The 15,333-nt window shown below is 44.4% G+C and overlaps 2 protein-coding genes across 4 annotated transcripts in view; one reads left to right on the top strand and one right to left on the bottom strand.

Moving 5' to 3' along the window:
• Window positions 1–15,333, bottom strand: part of LOC142588542 (uncharacterized) — a 320,432-nt gene that overhangs the window by 292,392 nt on the left and 12,707 nt on the right. The gene's annotated exons all lie outside the window — the stretch shown is intronic.
• LOC142588541 (uncharacterized) overlaps window positions 10,230–15,333 on the top strand; it is a 206,306-nt gene continuing 201,202 nt past the window's right edge. For 2 of the 3 annotated variants that reach the window (XM_075700383.1, XM_075700381.1), the window contains exon 1: window positions 10,230–10,808. In XM_075700383.1, coding sequence (XP_075556498.1) covers window positions 10,670–10,808 — 139 coding nt within the window. In that variant the 5' untranslated portion in view covers window positions 10,230–10,669. The remainder of the gene's footprint in view (window positions 10,809–15,333) is intronic. The other variant, XM_075700382.1, reaches the window with a different exon arrangement.

Genomic DNA, 15,333 nt, shown 5'->3' with positions numbered 1-15,333 from the left:
CTTAGTTCCATTAGCGCGTGTCCTGTGCGGACGGAAGGAAGCAGAATGTTTATGACTGGGTTGCTCGTGTGTTTTGAGGGCGGCCGCGTTCTGACTTCTCTAGTAAGCATGCGTGGAACTAGTTATTAGAAGACTTATTTTTCTTAAGGTTCTGCGGAGTGCGTAAGTTACACAAGTTTAGTTGTTGGTTTAAGGTACGTGTCATGTATGCACTAGAGGCAGAAACGCGAGTAAGCGTGATGAAACGTTTGCGCACGGCGCAAGTACGCGTTCTGAATAAGGACCACAAAGCTAGTGCGATTGTGATTACGTACCTGTGCAGTTGACCAGACTGTTCAGTGGCACCAGTACGGGCAATAAGTACGCCACTGCGATAGAGTAAGAACAGGCTGTTCGTCAAGTTAGGCTGCTTAAGTTATGTTCGGGTATTGGTGGTTAAGAGCCTTCAGCTTAGTTCGGCGTAAACCTTTGCCCTTGTGCAGCACCATGGTCTGGTTTGGTTAAACTCAGGGGGAACGTAAACGTCCGCTTTGGCGGCACAAAATTTTGGGGTCCAAATTTGGGGTTCCCAATTGAGCGGCTTACGTTGAAATTTTGATAGGAAGCCTAGTAGGTTAACAGCCTTTTCCGGGCGTTTGCACGCTGAGTGGCATTGTGTTGCCGGGATCGACTCTTCTGTGCCGGTTGTTGTGAGATGGTTTAAGGCATTTCAAGTGCGGAGTGGTTGCAGAGAGCACAGCCGTATTCTTGATCGCCAGCCATTCTCTTCCTGCTCAGTGGTTATCAGCACTGGCCAGTCGAGATTTTCCAGGCCATGGAGGAGCTGTTACGATCGGCCTGCAGGGGTACTGACCTGCAAACCTTTCTCAGCCCGCTGCAGTTGTTTCAATTGACCTGCGGGGGTGGCGTCCTTCGGAGAAGCGACCTTCGAACCCTTCACGGCCCGCTGCGACGAGCCGCTTTGGGGAGCCAACAATGCGCCTCATTCAGAGAACTGGCGACGCCAGCAACGTTAACCGACCATGTACCTCCTTCGGAGAGTCGGCGACGCCAGCAACGTTAACCGACCATGTACCTCCTTCGGAGAGTCGGCGACGCCAGCAAGGCTAGCCACGTTCGGCGGACCGAGTATTGTTACTTGATTCGCTGTCGCCTTCACTGTCTACTTGGAACAAGAGGACTCCTGGAAAAGGGTGTTTTGCGGTGTGTTTTCGTGGGCCCCAGAATCCGTCACAGTCTGCTGACAGTCGCGGCGGCTACCTGAGGAGTCCGCTCTGCAATCAAGAGGCGCCTGTTTGGGTCAAGCATATAAACCCCTGTCTACGAGGACCCGCTCACCTCAGTATGTTCAGTGAAACCAAAGTGCAGAAGTGAGTGTGTGAACCCTCCCCTTCAAAGGCCGGTCGACTACGATGAAGTTGGACGCTCCCATTGGACGAAGGTTGAACGGCACTTTTCTCTAACCTAGGGATATAGGGAGGACAGAGGGTTTTTAAGCAGTCGTTTTGTCGGCTGCTAGTCGTGCTGTGTTCTGTGTGCTTCGGGCTTGGTGCTTCAACTTTCGGGCTCCGTTTGGGAGTCATGGTAAACTGTTGAAATGTATCTGCTGTCGTAATGTAAATACGGTAAATAAATCCCGTACTCCTAGTTCTCGATGGAAACAAATTCCTCTCTACAACGACGTCCCAAGCGTGGGTACGTTGGACGACGGCATGGGCCAGCTACCACATATTTCATGCCCGACCCCAACTCGTACAACTATTTGCCAGCGGTGGGAAGTTCCTCCCTGAAATAACGTCTGAAGTCTTACAACGCACATTCCGAACATGTTAGCGCGGCTTATCCCAACAGATAGCGCACGAGTAAAATTCGGTCGATGCTCGCGCATCCTGGGCAATTTTTCCCCCATAGTACATTCTCCAAACAATGAATATGCTCTGTAAGACAAAATACGGGAAGCACCTGTACTTTAACGGATATAGTATAGCTTCAGCATACAGAGTGTTTCGTTTTCTGAATACGGGGGTCACCTGTACTATAACGGTTATACTACATATTCAGGATACAGAGTCTTCCATTTTCTAGATACGAAAGCACTCGTATTTTGTATTACGATCTCTTTTACGGCTGTCCGTTCTACGTAAATGACCGTTCTGTATTCACGGAAAACCTTTCGGTCACGCATTAGGAGCAGATTTGCCGTAAAACCAGGGAAACTTTTTTTATAGTGTAGTCCGTTGCTACACTGGTCCTCTGGTTTTCGCGCTCCGATGCAACCCCTAAGTTCGCGACAGGCTCTTCGAACTGCGTTCAATGTTTGCGCGCCGCGCCCGTGTAATTAAGAACCGCGCACTAAGCCCAGGTCTCATACACGAATCAAGGTTTGGGTACGGGCTAGTTGGTATTCCATTGTTTCAAACATCACTTACAGCGGATACATAGACAAGGGACCAAAAGAATGACGAAGGCAAGCGCTGACTTCCAACTGATCTTTATTTTGAGTAACACGCATATATACTAAGACACCAAGACAAAAGCGCCCCCCCCCCCCCAAATATCAAACCGCCATGAGTATGCATTCAAAATTCAAACGAACCATGACCTCCACCTAAAATGATTGAGAGGGCATGTGCGACCTCAGAAAAACCAATTCTTTATCTGTTAATGCAATTGACGGCTTGCTAACTGAGTCACCTTCGGCAATCGCTGCTGCTTCAATGATAAGTCTAGTACATTCATTAGAATGCCTAGCTAAGATAGTGGTTTCTTCAAAAAGCGGGATACAGCCGCATTGTGCGCAATGGACACCTAGAAACCCATCCCGCCCTTTGCGCACTTTATTGCCGTGTTCTTGTAATCTAACATTGAGACATCTATACCTGTCTGCTATATATAAGGCCGACCGCATTTCAGGGGAATCTTGTACACAACACCTTTCGAACAAACTGTATACCTTTTTCTTTGATTAATACTGCAAATCCTACGTTCATACACGAGACGTCATAAATCGGCGTCATACACGAGACGCCCATGGTCGATGAAACGAGAGCTCACATCGTCCCACCAACGTAAGAAACAGCTCGGAATGTCAGCAAGTATGCTTACTAGTCGTCCAGGCGTTCGTACTGTTGCAGGAAGCGGCGCGTGCGCGCTCGCATAATTAAAAATAATTTTGCGCCGCACCATTCATATGCATGGTGGCGGATTAGCCAGCGAACCTGCTTCTGCCGCTTCGACGGACACTCGAACGTCCTAGCCTACGAGCGGCCGCCAGTGCGCAATCTTCATCGGCAGCTTGCGCTCGACGCCGACAATTAGACTCTCGCGTCTGCTCTCACTGACGTTCTTCGGAGACAAAGTCACTGGTCATGTTCTCCGATTTCGCACGGGCACGTTGCCGTTGGTTGCAGTCGCGTCTCCGCTGTCGATGCCTCTCCCGTACTCGGCTTGTTATTCGACCGTGCGCACAATGCGTGGTATTCCCATTTTTGTTGGAGAGAGAGAGAGAGAGAGAGAAGACAGGAAAGGCAGGGAGGTTAACCAGAGGCACGTCTGGTTTGCTACCCTGCACTGGGGGAAGGGGATATGGGGATGAAGGGAGAGACAGAGGAGATAGAGCACAGTTTCGCGCACAGTTGAAGTTTCTCACCGAATCTACACACGGTTTCCAAGACCTGTCGACTTGAGGCCTTTCAAGAGCGCTTTCGTGGCTTTCTGTGCCATCGACGCGTACGGCCAGGGTTCAAGGATCTTCATTACGGAAAAAGGTCTAGAGTCCAGCTGGTTCAGTGCTGTCCGGAGAACTTCGCGCTCGACGTCGTATTGGGGACAGGTACATAGGATGCGTTCAATCGTTTCTGTGGTTCCGCAAGAGCAGCATATGAGCGTATCCCCCATTCCAATGCGTAACGAGTAGGCATTCGTAAATGTCACCCCGAGCCAGAGGCGGCACGAAACTGTCGCGTCAGAGCGGGAAATTTTTGATGGCACTTGTAGCTTTAATGATGAATCCAGCCTACGAAGATGACATTTCGGGAGGTTGGGAGAAGACCAGTATTTGTGTGTCATAGCTTTAGCCACAATATGAAGCTTTCTTGCAGCGTCGGTTCTTGATAAGGGGATTGGAACTGGTCGGGCATCCACATGAGCAGACTGGATAGCTTCGTCGGTGAGGTCATTACCAGCAATGCCGGTATGTCCAGGTAGCCGCTGGAATATAATTTCACGCCCTTAGGCGATATCTTGATGGTGACCTCTTATTTCATTTGTCGGCTACTCATGAGTCCTATGATACAGGGCAACATGCAGATTCCTCTGAGCTGCCTTTGAGTCGCAAAAGATGACCAATTTCTGAGGCGTCTCTTGCAGGAGATATTTGACAGCAGCACGCAGGACAGCAAGGTCTGCCGCCGTTGATGTTGTCATGTGGGACAGTTTGAATTTGATTGTGGTTTTCGTAGCCGGAGTGAGAATGGCACCTTAAGAGCTGGTAGGCTGTCCTGTACAATCGGTACCTGTATGTCTGATTAATAGCAGCGTCATCTGTTTCGGAGCTATTGTTGGGTGATTGGCCTTCTCTACACCCGGAATACTTAGGCGCACCTGAGGCTGTTGGAGACATCACAAGGGTAATGAAGGCCTTACTGCTGGTATGTATCCTAATGGAAGACAATCTGTATCGGTGATTATAACTTCAGAAAACGCTGCACGCGGTATCTGCGATGGCATGCAGAACGCCAAGTGATGATCAGGGACGCGGGGAAGATGACGGATATGCGTTCTGAGACAATCCACAGCAACGTATGTTTGGATGGAATGATCTTTGGAGAACATGATTGTTGCAGCTGTTGATGCGCAGTGAGGAAGTCCAAAACACGTGCGCAATGGTGGGCCCTGTAAGCTCTCCAATGAGCGCACATTTCACTTGCACGTACTGGAGAACACTGGAAGGCTGTAGTGTAAATAGCCTATAGGAATAGAACTCTGTACAACGGAAGCATGGAGAGTACAGATGTGCCCCATGTTTTCCCGCACATGAATCTCAGTTCCTTAGCAATCAACAACAGGTTTTTCTTGAGGTACGTGCAATGAGGGCTCCAGGAAACATGACATTCGATTATTACACCCAAGAATCGATGGGTCTTTCCATAGGTGGTTGTGTGTCTATTAGTTGAGGCTGGGTATAGTGTCATAGGTTTACGTTGTGAATGCAATCAATGCACATTTTTCGGTCGATACAGTCAAGCCTTGTGTTTGAAATAAAGTTCACGAGGGCTGAAATGTGCGCTTTCTGTTGATGCATCTTCAAGGGGTGTATGGTAGCGCGATTAAAAGACGGAACAAAAGAAGACACACAGGTACACACACAGCGCTAACTTGCAACAATGTTTATTATCTGTGACTCATGTTGGCTGGGCATATAAGTACTACCTGGTTTTCGATGATAAACATTATTGGAAGTTAGCGCTGTGTGTGTCCCTGTGGGTCTTTTGTACCGTCTTTTATTTGCACTACCGTACACCCCTTGAAGTTGTGTTTGAAGGTACGCTGATGTCAAAGTTGGTGCCCGCTGCAATCACGCGCGAACCTGAAGGCGAGTTACCGCAGACGTTGCAACTGCTGCAATGGTATACCTCTGTAATGCCCAATCCGGTTCTTGCAAACCGCGGCGCACATCTATAGGCGGAATATTTATTGCAAAAGTGGCCCCTTTCCATTCTTAGTATGCTTCACTGCCACAGTTCATGTATGCTTGTCCCTATAAAACGGCTGTATTGCGGCGAAGCAAACCAATAAAGTTCGAATTATCCGTCAAATATCAATTTTGAGATCGAAATAACGGAAGTATAGGGCCATAGAAATGTATGGCACCGGTTGGGACCTTCGGTCGGGATCGAATTTATGGAAGTCTACTGCATTACGTTGCATCATTTACGTCCTTTCTCTCGCATAGCTCCGTCGATGACTGCCTCACTTAGAGAATCAGTTAAGCAAACCGTGCACGTCAGTTTACATTCTTTATTGCGAAAACCACACGCGCACACACGTTTAAAGCTCTGACGCGGAGACGCAGCGCCAATTCACAGATCGTAACGCTCATTTACAAGGTGACCAAAATGTTGCTGCAAACATTCAAGGCAGTTGCACTTACAGATCAGATACCACACGAGAGATACGGCACCTCAATATCCGAGTACACTGATGGCCCACCCAACGCCGCCGCAGATGCTCCCGTGTCGACGCAATCTCCATGGCCAGAGTTGACTTCGAAAAAAATGCCACGCCGCAGCGTTGCGACGCCGACCTTCGGGCCGTCCAGTCCTCTACGAAGTCATTAGCGCTGTTCTACGTGCCACTGCCATTTTAAATGGCAACTCCTGTATTTTTCAATGTACACTGATCTCAATAAAGTTCTCTTCGGCACTCTGATTATCTGTGCCAAACGATACGAGTGCAAGTCACTTAGTTTTCCTGAAAATGAAATTTAAAGATTCGTTGAGTGTTTTTTACTGGCCACCCTGTTCTTATGACGTGCGAACTTACAGCGCCGCTCGCCCAGCAGACGAGGAACCGCGTTCCTTCGTCTGAGGGACGACAGCCGAGGATTACCGTTTTGACAGATGCTCGTCGCTGCAGGCATTGTTCTTCGGTTTAAAGGCATTGTAGGTGGTAAAGCAATGGGTGGAAGCTGGTGTCGTGCCGACGGTTGCAAGAACACAGCAACCAAGGCGAAGGATGTCTGTTATCACAGGTTTCCTTCCAGCAGCGCTCTTCGGAAGAAGCGGATTTGTGCTGCTGGGGTCACCGACTGGTCCCCAACTAAAAACGCGTGTGTATGCTCGGCTTACTTCATTTCGGGATGCTATAAAGACAGCGTATACTTGAGGGAAGCTTTTGAACTGGCAACACCAAACTGCCGCAGGTACTTGAAGACGCTGTGTCGACGGAGTTCGTGTACACTAAGCCCAGCCAGCCAGCGGTCACGTGGAGGCGTAGCTGAGGTAAGTTATGCCAGAGTTTGCAGCATGGTGTTACGTATTCAACGTTGCCAAGCGCCGGACTTCTCAGTTACCACGCAGATAAATCTGAGTTACATACTTCAGTCTACCATCGGTTTTGAGAAATCAATAATTGAATAGCTCAATAAATCATTGATTCTAAGTTCTAAATTAATCTAATACCACCAGAAAACCCACAAAATTTGCTGTTTATATGTAAAAATGCGAACGTAGCCCGTTTGCGCAATCGCGTTCCGCTATTAAAGGGAACATTAAAAGACTTCAATTTTTGTGCTAGCTGGGTATACTCACCTACGTTCATGCTCACGTCGACTCACACTCATTCACTCACCTTCGTTCTCACGTCTACTAACACTCGCAAGCACTCACTCACATTCATACCATCACTGACATTCACAAGCACGCACGCACTCACATTCATACTCACCTGCACTCACACTCATTTCAGCTCGGGTGCTCCTATCTAAATACATGTAAAATGAGAATTCGTTTTTATCGGCAACCACTGCACTAAATTTGACGAGGTTTGTTGCATTTAAAAGAAAAATTTAATATCTAGTGACAGTTCATTTCGAATTTTCGAGTTAGGTCGTCAATTTTTTTATTAAAAATTGTCAAAAATCGAAAATTTTCTAAAAACGAACCTATCAAGTTTTCAACTCTCCAACTCAACAACAAGAAATGATAATACAATTTTGTGAATTGTATATTATAGTACATCTAAAGCGGACAAAATTGATATGTTACACATGAATATAAAAAAAATGTAATAGGGAAATACAGTTTTTGCAGAACTCTTGTAACCAACGTAACAAGCTCACGTAATATGTAAAATGACATATAGAATTTGCCCGCTTTGAATGATCTAATTGATGCTGTTTACAGAACTGCGATATCAGTTCTTTATGCAGAGCTATGAATTTGTAAACATCGTGCTTCTATTTTTTTCAGACGGTCAAATATTTGAAAAAATCTTTTTAAGAAAATTAAAACCCTAAATCGAAATTCCGCTTCCAACAGTCACTAGAATTTACCTTTCTCATTTAAATGCAACAAATTTCATTAAAATGGGTCCAGGGGTTATCTCATAAAAACGTTTTTGCATTTTACGTGCATTTGAATACGCCGCGTCGGAGTTGGGCTCGAGCTAAAGCTTCCTCTTAAGAGGAAGCTTTAGCTCGGGCCCAACTCCGACGCGGCCTATTCAAATACATGTAAAACGCAAAAACGTTTTTATGAGATAACTCCTGGATCGATTTTGATGAAATTTGTTGCATTTAAATGAGAAAGGTAAATTCTAGTGACTGTTGGAAGCGGAATTTCGATTTAGGGTTTTAATTTTCTTAAAAAGATTTTTTCAAATATTTGACCGTCTGAAAAAAATAGAAGCACGATGTTTACAAATTCATAGCTCTGCATAAAGAACTGATATCGCAGTTCTGTAAACAGCATCAATTAGATCATTCAAAGCGGGCAAATTCAGTAGGTCATTTTACATATTACGTGAGCTTGTTACGTTGGTTACAAGAGTTCTGCAAAAGTTGTATTTCCCTATGATTAAATTTTTTTATATTCATGTGTAACATATCCATTTTGTCCGCTTTAGATGTACTTTTAGATGCCATTCACAGAATTGTAGTATCGTTTTTAGTGGTTGAGTTACAGAGTTGTAAACTTGATAGTTTCGTTTTCTGAAAAGTTTCGATTTTTGGCAATTTTTAATAAAAAATTGACGACCTAACTCAAAAATTCGAAACCAACAGTCACTAGATTTTAAGTTTGTCTTTTAAATACAACAAACCTCGTCAAATTCGGTGCAGTGGTTGCCGAGAAAAACGAATTCTCCTTTTACATGTATTTAGATAGGAGCACTCGAGCTAAAGCTTCCTCTTAACACTCACCTCCATTCACTCACAAGCATTCACTCCCGTTCACACTCACCTGCACTCAGAAGCATTCACCACGTTTACACTCTCACGCACTCGCTCACGTCCACTCACCTACATTTACAGTCTCAGCAAACCGCCAGGTTCACGCACACCTCCACTCACACTCACTCACTCACGTACGCACTTACCTGCACTTACTCACAAGCACTCACCCTGTTCATACTCCCTCCCACTCACACTCACTCGCACTCACGCCTTTGAAATGAGTACGAGGGAGTGCCCATTAGTGCACTCAAGATTCAGTGGGCCAACCTATGCCTGGAAGTGTTGCGGGTTCCGATTTTTTTATCATATGTTAATATTATGGTGAGCCAATGAGCCAATGAATAAAATGTATTAAAGATAACCATTCAAGCAGTAATTTGTCGACATGTATGCAGAACGCAGTTTTATTAATACTTCCTAAAAATTCTCAGCGAGAGTCAAAATTTAAAGGTTACAAAAGGTTTCGTAACTTTTTCGAATAAGTTCACCTGATCAGTGCCGTCAATTTACGCTTAAACTGCAAGAACTAGCTACTCTATCGCTAATAGATAGCGGTACTTCTTGTTAAGGCCCATAAAAGGCCTAAAGAATGGTCGGATATTTAAAACTTTCATCACATTTTACACGGCTAGTGAATTCGATAATTATTCCCCACGTCCTAAGGCAGCCGTTGAGGAGCATCTAAAATAAATACGAATATATTGAAGTCATTTCCAACGTTCAAAATACATAATAAGCCGTCAAAATCGCGTTACCGTTATGCGTTACCTGCATGGGACCAGTTGAGTTAGCACAATTCAATATCAAACCAAAAACGTAAATATCGTAAAAGTAGTCAGCTTTCTTTTTTGTAGATGACGCTTGCCTCCGTTAAAGTTAAAAATAAAGGAGGGGACGAGGTTCAGAGAAAGCATTTCTTTGTTGGAAGTTTGTCCACATCTGGTGCAACTGTATTGATTTCCACAAGAACGCAGGCGCTAGCGAGCACTATCTGCAAGAATTAAGCACATTCTTAAACAATTCGAACAACAAAAAAAAGACTGCTCCAAATATCAAAACATAGAAGCTATTGCATCACTTGTGCTCGAACGGGTATATTGCAAATGCCAGAATACTAAAGTTATTATAAAATCCAGTCATATTTCTTTCCGATAGATGGCGCTTGCGTCCGTGAGGAGTTAGAATATGATCTGGAAATTGGTTCAACTTTACAAGGTTGATTCACAGCGATTGGTGAACTGTGCACGCTTACTTATCCTACGGGACAAGTGCTCCATATTCGCGCGCAGGTTCTGGCGGGGAGCTACTATCATCAGCAAACGCGAAACAGCATCCCCAGCCTGTTGGGCTCCGTCGAGAGAAGGCACAGAGGTAGGAAGAGACGACGGCATCTGGAACGGAGCCCGTGGTGTCGTTGTTCGCCATGGTGGCGGTCGACGCGGCGTCGAAAGGTGGACGCAGGATCGGCAACGACGGAGTCGGCGCTGGAGGCCCCGCGTCGACGGCGTCGTCGTACTCGCCGCCGAAGTCCTTGGCGTGAGCGAGAGGAGAGCCCGATTAAAAAAAAAAAAAAAGAAAGACGGAGGGCGCAGGCTGGCGCGAAGTTGGCGTCGTTGTCGGATCGGTGTAGTAACTACGTATACGTCGATCGTGGGTCTCCCAACACCCGATGAAGGCTTTTCGTCGTTGGCCGGCGCGCGTACGTTAAATGAGTAAATGAGGAATGCGGCGCCGTTCTTACCGCTGCTGTGGAGGATCGCCGCCCCATTGCTGCTCTGCGCCCTGCAAGCGCCGTTGCTGCTGAGACTGGCCACGGCCACGCTGCTGCTACCGGCCCATGGCGCCGACGAAGCGCGTACGTACGCGACTCCTTTCTGTGGCGTGTCATTTGCCGCGTACCTTTACGTCAGTCGTGAAACACCTTGGCTGCTGAGTGTGCAGTACTATTGTTTTGAAGAAGCTCATTCTTTTGCTCGCATTGCAGTATGCTGTTTAGCACAAACGCACTTGGTTGCGCAATCGTGTGCAGCACAATCGTTTGGCATTGGCACACTTGTTCTATGTCATGTGATACTGTCGTTTGGCATAGATACATTTCGTCCTTGCCCCCATGCAGTACTATATCGTTCAGCCTTGCAACACTTGGTTGCTTGACTGTGTAGTAGTGTCGCTTAGGTTTGGCAGAGTCGTTTGCTTAACTATATAGTACTATAGCTGTGAAAGAAAAAAAAGAACTATTTGTGACTATGTGGTTTCTGAACGAAGATTACCAAGCTGCGGCCTCTAGTGCCATGGGAACAGTGAAAGTGGTAACGTAGGTTTGCAAGTATATATGGCATTGAAATGTCAGTCAGTTTCACTTTATTCCAAAAACTAGGACAGAAAGTACAGCAATGCTGAGGCGTGTAGGCCAATATCCACAGAAGTCTTGATAGAGGCCTATTTCCCGTTTGAACACAGATACAGCAGGATGCAGAAAGCAATAACTTGCGTTAGAGCCTCAAATCGTAACTGAATAACTTGTAATCACTTTGTAATTTCTTATCACGAATTACAAAGTGTTTTTTATACTCGGTAATGTATATTTTATCAGCTGTGGAACATTGTTTGTCGTTGAGAAAATGACTATTTACCAACATCGGCACGTCGTCATCAGATATGGGACCTTACCAACGACGCTACTGCACAATGCACTGCGGGAAATACGGTGACACCCCTTGTATACTCCGGGACTTGTTGCTCGCCACCCATCTCCCTTCCACCTCACTCTACCCTAAACGCCGAGCTGGCTCAAGCCACCACACTGGAACATCAAAGATACCTGGCGGACTTATTGAGTCAGCTTTGCGAAATTCGCCAGCGAGGTTCTAGACTTGCCTCTGGAAACCCAACCACCTTATTAATGTATGTCACCACCTTTCAGATGAAAAACAGTTTAAATACAAATCCGAAACTTTCAATTTTAGTTCTCTTGTGAAGCACAATTATTAGGCTTTTTTAAGCTTGTTTAACCATTAACACGCCGGAAAAAATACATTGTTGTGAATAAAATTAGGTCAAACTATAGGTGTCATGCCAGCACTGATAACTACAAACAGAGGCTCAAAGCAAAAATGATTTGGCATGTATGTAGAGGTATCATTGGGCCCTGCAATTAACCACGATCATTGCCATATATCTAGGCTGATGCGGGTTCAACGAAAAAATAAGAATAGAGAAGACTAAGAAAACAACATATTTACGCGAGATTTTCTCCAATGCCCGTATTAACACATTTTACCACCAATTTCAAAGCACTCCAATTGATTGCAGCTTTATGTGTATGAAGAAACAGTACACAACATTTCAATTCAAGTTTATTTGCATCTATACATGTACAGATGACAGGAGTACAGACAAAAAGCCAAATGAATTCGGCTTGACGGGGTCTGTACCCCCTACAAAAATGGCACTGTGCACAATAGAGAGACCAAAAACATACAATAATGGATAAATGAGAAAAAAAAGTGAACTTTAGTGAACATTGTATAAGAGAAATGCATACGGGTAAAAAAAAATCAACGATAGAATGCTGCAAGAAATTGTATTACAGGAAGCGAATAGTATGAAATGACACAAATAATACAGCCTTGAAATTCACATCTATAAATGATAAGTTATTGACAAGCAGAGAAAATTGGTCAAGCGTTCATGGCGTCAGTGTATACCAGAGTAAAAAGAAAAAAAAAAGGAATACACAATGAGCCTATTAAAAGGAGAGATAGGTGTCTATTGAGTTTCCAATGAGTTTAACAAAGATGGCAGTGTGTGGCGTAACATTTGTTGACCGTAGTTAGTGCGCGCTTTAGGAACGTACCATGTTTCTCTGTGACGTGTGTTGTAAATGTTAGAATTCATTGTCAATAGAGATAAATGCTCGAAAAATTTCGTGTTCTGCTTTTTCGAAGTAGTGAAACGCTTGAGTAAAATACTACGATATATGGAGGTGACCGGTTGTAAATTAAGGGCGCTAAAAAGGGGCTGCGTATGAGCGTCATATGAAGAATTGGCGATAGCGCGCACTGCTTTCTTCTGCAAGAGAATAAGTTTTGTGATGTTAGACATCGTGGTGTTTCCCCAGACTAAATGACAGTAATTCAGATGGGACAGCAAGAGAGAGTTATAAAGCAATTTTTTGACGCTCAAGGGAAGAAAAAATCGCAGTTTCGTTAGTATTCCCACAACACGAGCGATTTTGTTAGCAATTGAGTCTGTATAAAGATTCCAAAGTAAGTGTTCTTGAAATACGACCCCGAGGCATTTAATAGATGGCACAATGTTGATAATCGAGGAACCCATTAGCAAATGGCCGTCAATGTGGACATTCTTGTTTTTAGGTTGAAAAAGTACAGCCTTTGTCTTGTTCTTATTTATAGACAGGGAATTCAATGAACTCCATCGATTAAGTTCACTTAAAGCAGCGTTCGCAAGAGCCAACAGGTCCCTTGCACAACTAGATGTAAAGAACAGACTAGTGTCATCAGCGTATATGATGAATCGGGCAGTGGTGTCAATATTAATTATGTCGTTTACGTAAATGTTAAATAACAAAGGTCCAAGAATGCTTCCTTGAGGTACACCAGAATGAATGGGTAAGTTATCGGAAATCCAGTTATTTATTGAAATCCTTTGACACCTGAACTGCAGATAGCTTTTGATTAAGCCAAGGAAAGGGCCTCTGAAACCGTAATTTCAAGTTTTGTTAGCAGAGTGGTGTGGTTAATTGTGTCAAAAGCCTGTGAAAAATCGATGAAAACGCCTAGTGTCACTAAATTGTGCTCAAATGCTTGTAGTATTAGTTCCTTTTGTGTTAGTAGAGCTAACTCTGTCGAGCGACCCTTCCGGAAACCGAACTGACAGTCAGTAATAATATTGTGTTTTTCGCAGAAAGCGGTCATTCTCAGTGTTATTAATTTTTCTAGGCATTTTGAAAATACAGGCAAAATGGATATTGGTCTGTAGTTGGACAGGTTGTTTTTATCACCGGCTTTGAAGAGCACTGTAACCTTTGCGAGCTGCATGCACTTGGGAAATATACCGTTGACAAAGCACAGATTATACACATGCTCAAGAACTGGGCATATCAGATCTAAAACGTGTTTTACGGGGCGTATTTGCAGGTCATCAATATCGCAGCTTTTACTATTTCGCAGAGCGGAGAACGCGAGATAAGTTTCTTCGGCGCTAGTTGGAAGTAAAAAAGCACTATCACAATTTCTGGAATTGAGGTACTCTGCGGAGCGTGGATCGTGGAAACTATTTACGAGGGACACAAGATAATTATTAAAAGCGTTTGCTAAATGCGTGCCTGATGAACGTTCCCCGTTAACTATCAATTCTCGTACGCCCTCTGAATGCTGACGTCCAATGTTAAGCACTGTGCTAAGGTTTCTCCACGTGATATCCGTTCGCTTTATAGCTTCAGGATTAAACAACCTGTGAAGGTATTCTTTCTTGGCTTGTCTAAGAGTAGTAGTTAACTTATTTCGAAATTTCTTAAATTCGGATAGATGGCATGTGTCTCTTGTGTCCAAAAAAACGTTTGAATAGAGCATCTTTTTGCTTGATTAGATTCAGAAGTGCATTGGTTATCCAAGGTTTTCTAGCTTTTCTAAGCTTCAGTGTTTTAGGATGAAAAGATTCCGAGTAAGCCTTTTTGAAAAGACGCAAAAATGACACGTACGCGGCATCTACGTCAGACTGATTGTACACCTCGACCCAATTCATTTTTGATATTTTTGTGCGGAATTCATCAAGTGCAGACGGATTAATATCTTGAATAGTCAATGGGGGACACTGCTTCGGTTGTTTAGCCGAGACATACGATTCCAAGAGAAGAAATACTGGCAAATGATCGCTAATATGAGCGCTGATTACTCCGGAGTTAATAGTTCGAGATTCAATGTTTGTAATAAAAACATCAAGCAAACTTTCACAGTCGTTGCTAATGCGAGTTGGAGCAGTAATTGTGTTAAAACATGCATTAGCGTCTAATAGTCGAGTGAAATCTGTACGCAGCTGTGTTTTGTTCAACATGTTAATATTTATATCACCGCCCAGGACGAGTTCATAACTGTTTTCATTTATCCAGGATAAGAAGTTTTCCATATATGTAAAAAACTTTACCACGTTCCCGCCTGGAGGGCGATATAAAACAGAAAATATGCTTTTGTTATGAATGACGGTCAAAATTTCAAAGTCCGGTGTGACCGCCGTAAAGTCGTCGATTTTATCACACTGGAAGCTTTCTCTGGCCATGAAGAGTACTCCTCCTCCGTTCTTGACTGAGCGATTTAAGTAGTGTCTTATGTAACCCGGTATCTGTATTACTTCGTGTTCGT

This window comes from Dermacentor variabilis, chromosome 7, assembly GCF_050947875.1.
Source record: "Dermacentor variabilis isolate Ectoservices chromosome 7, ASM5094787v1, whole genome shotgun sequence".
In the NCBI taxonomy this organism is placed as follows: domain Eukaryota; kingdom Metazoa; phylum Arthropoda; class Arachnida; order Ixodida; family Ixodidae; genus Dermacentor; species Dermacentor variabilis.
Note: the sequence above shows the minus strand (reverse complement) of the source record. Positions and strands in the feature narration are given on the sequence as shown.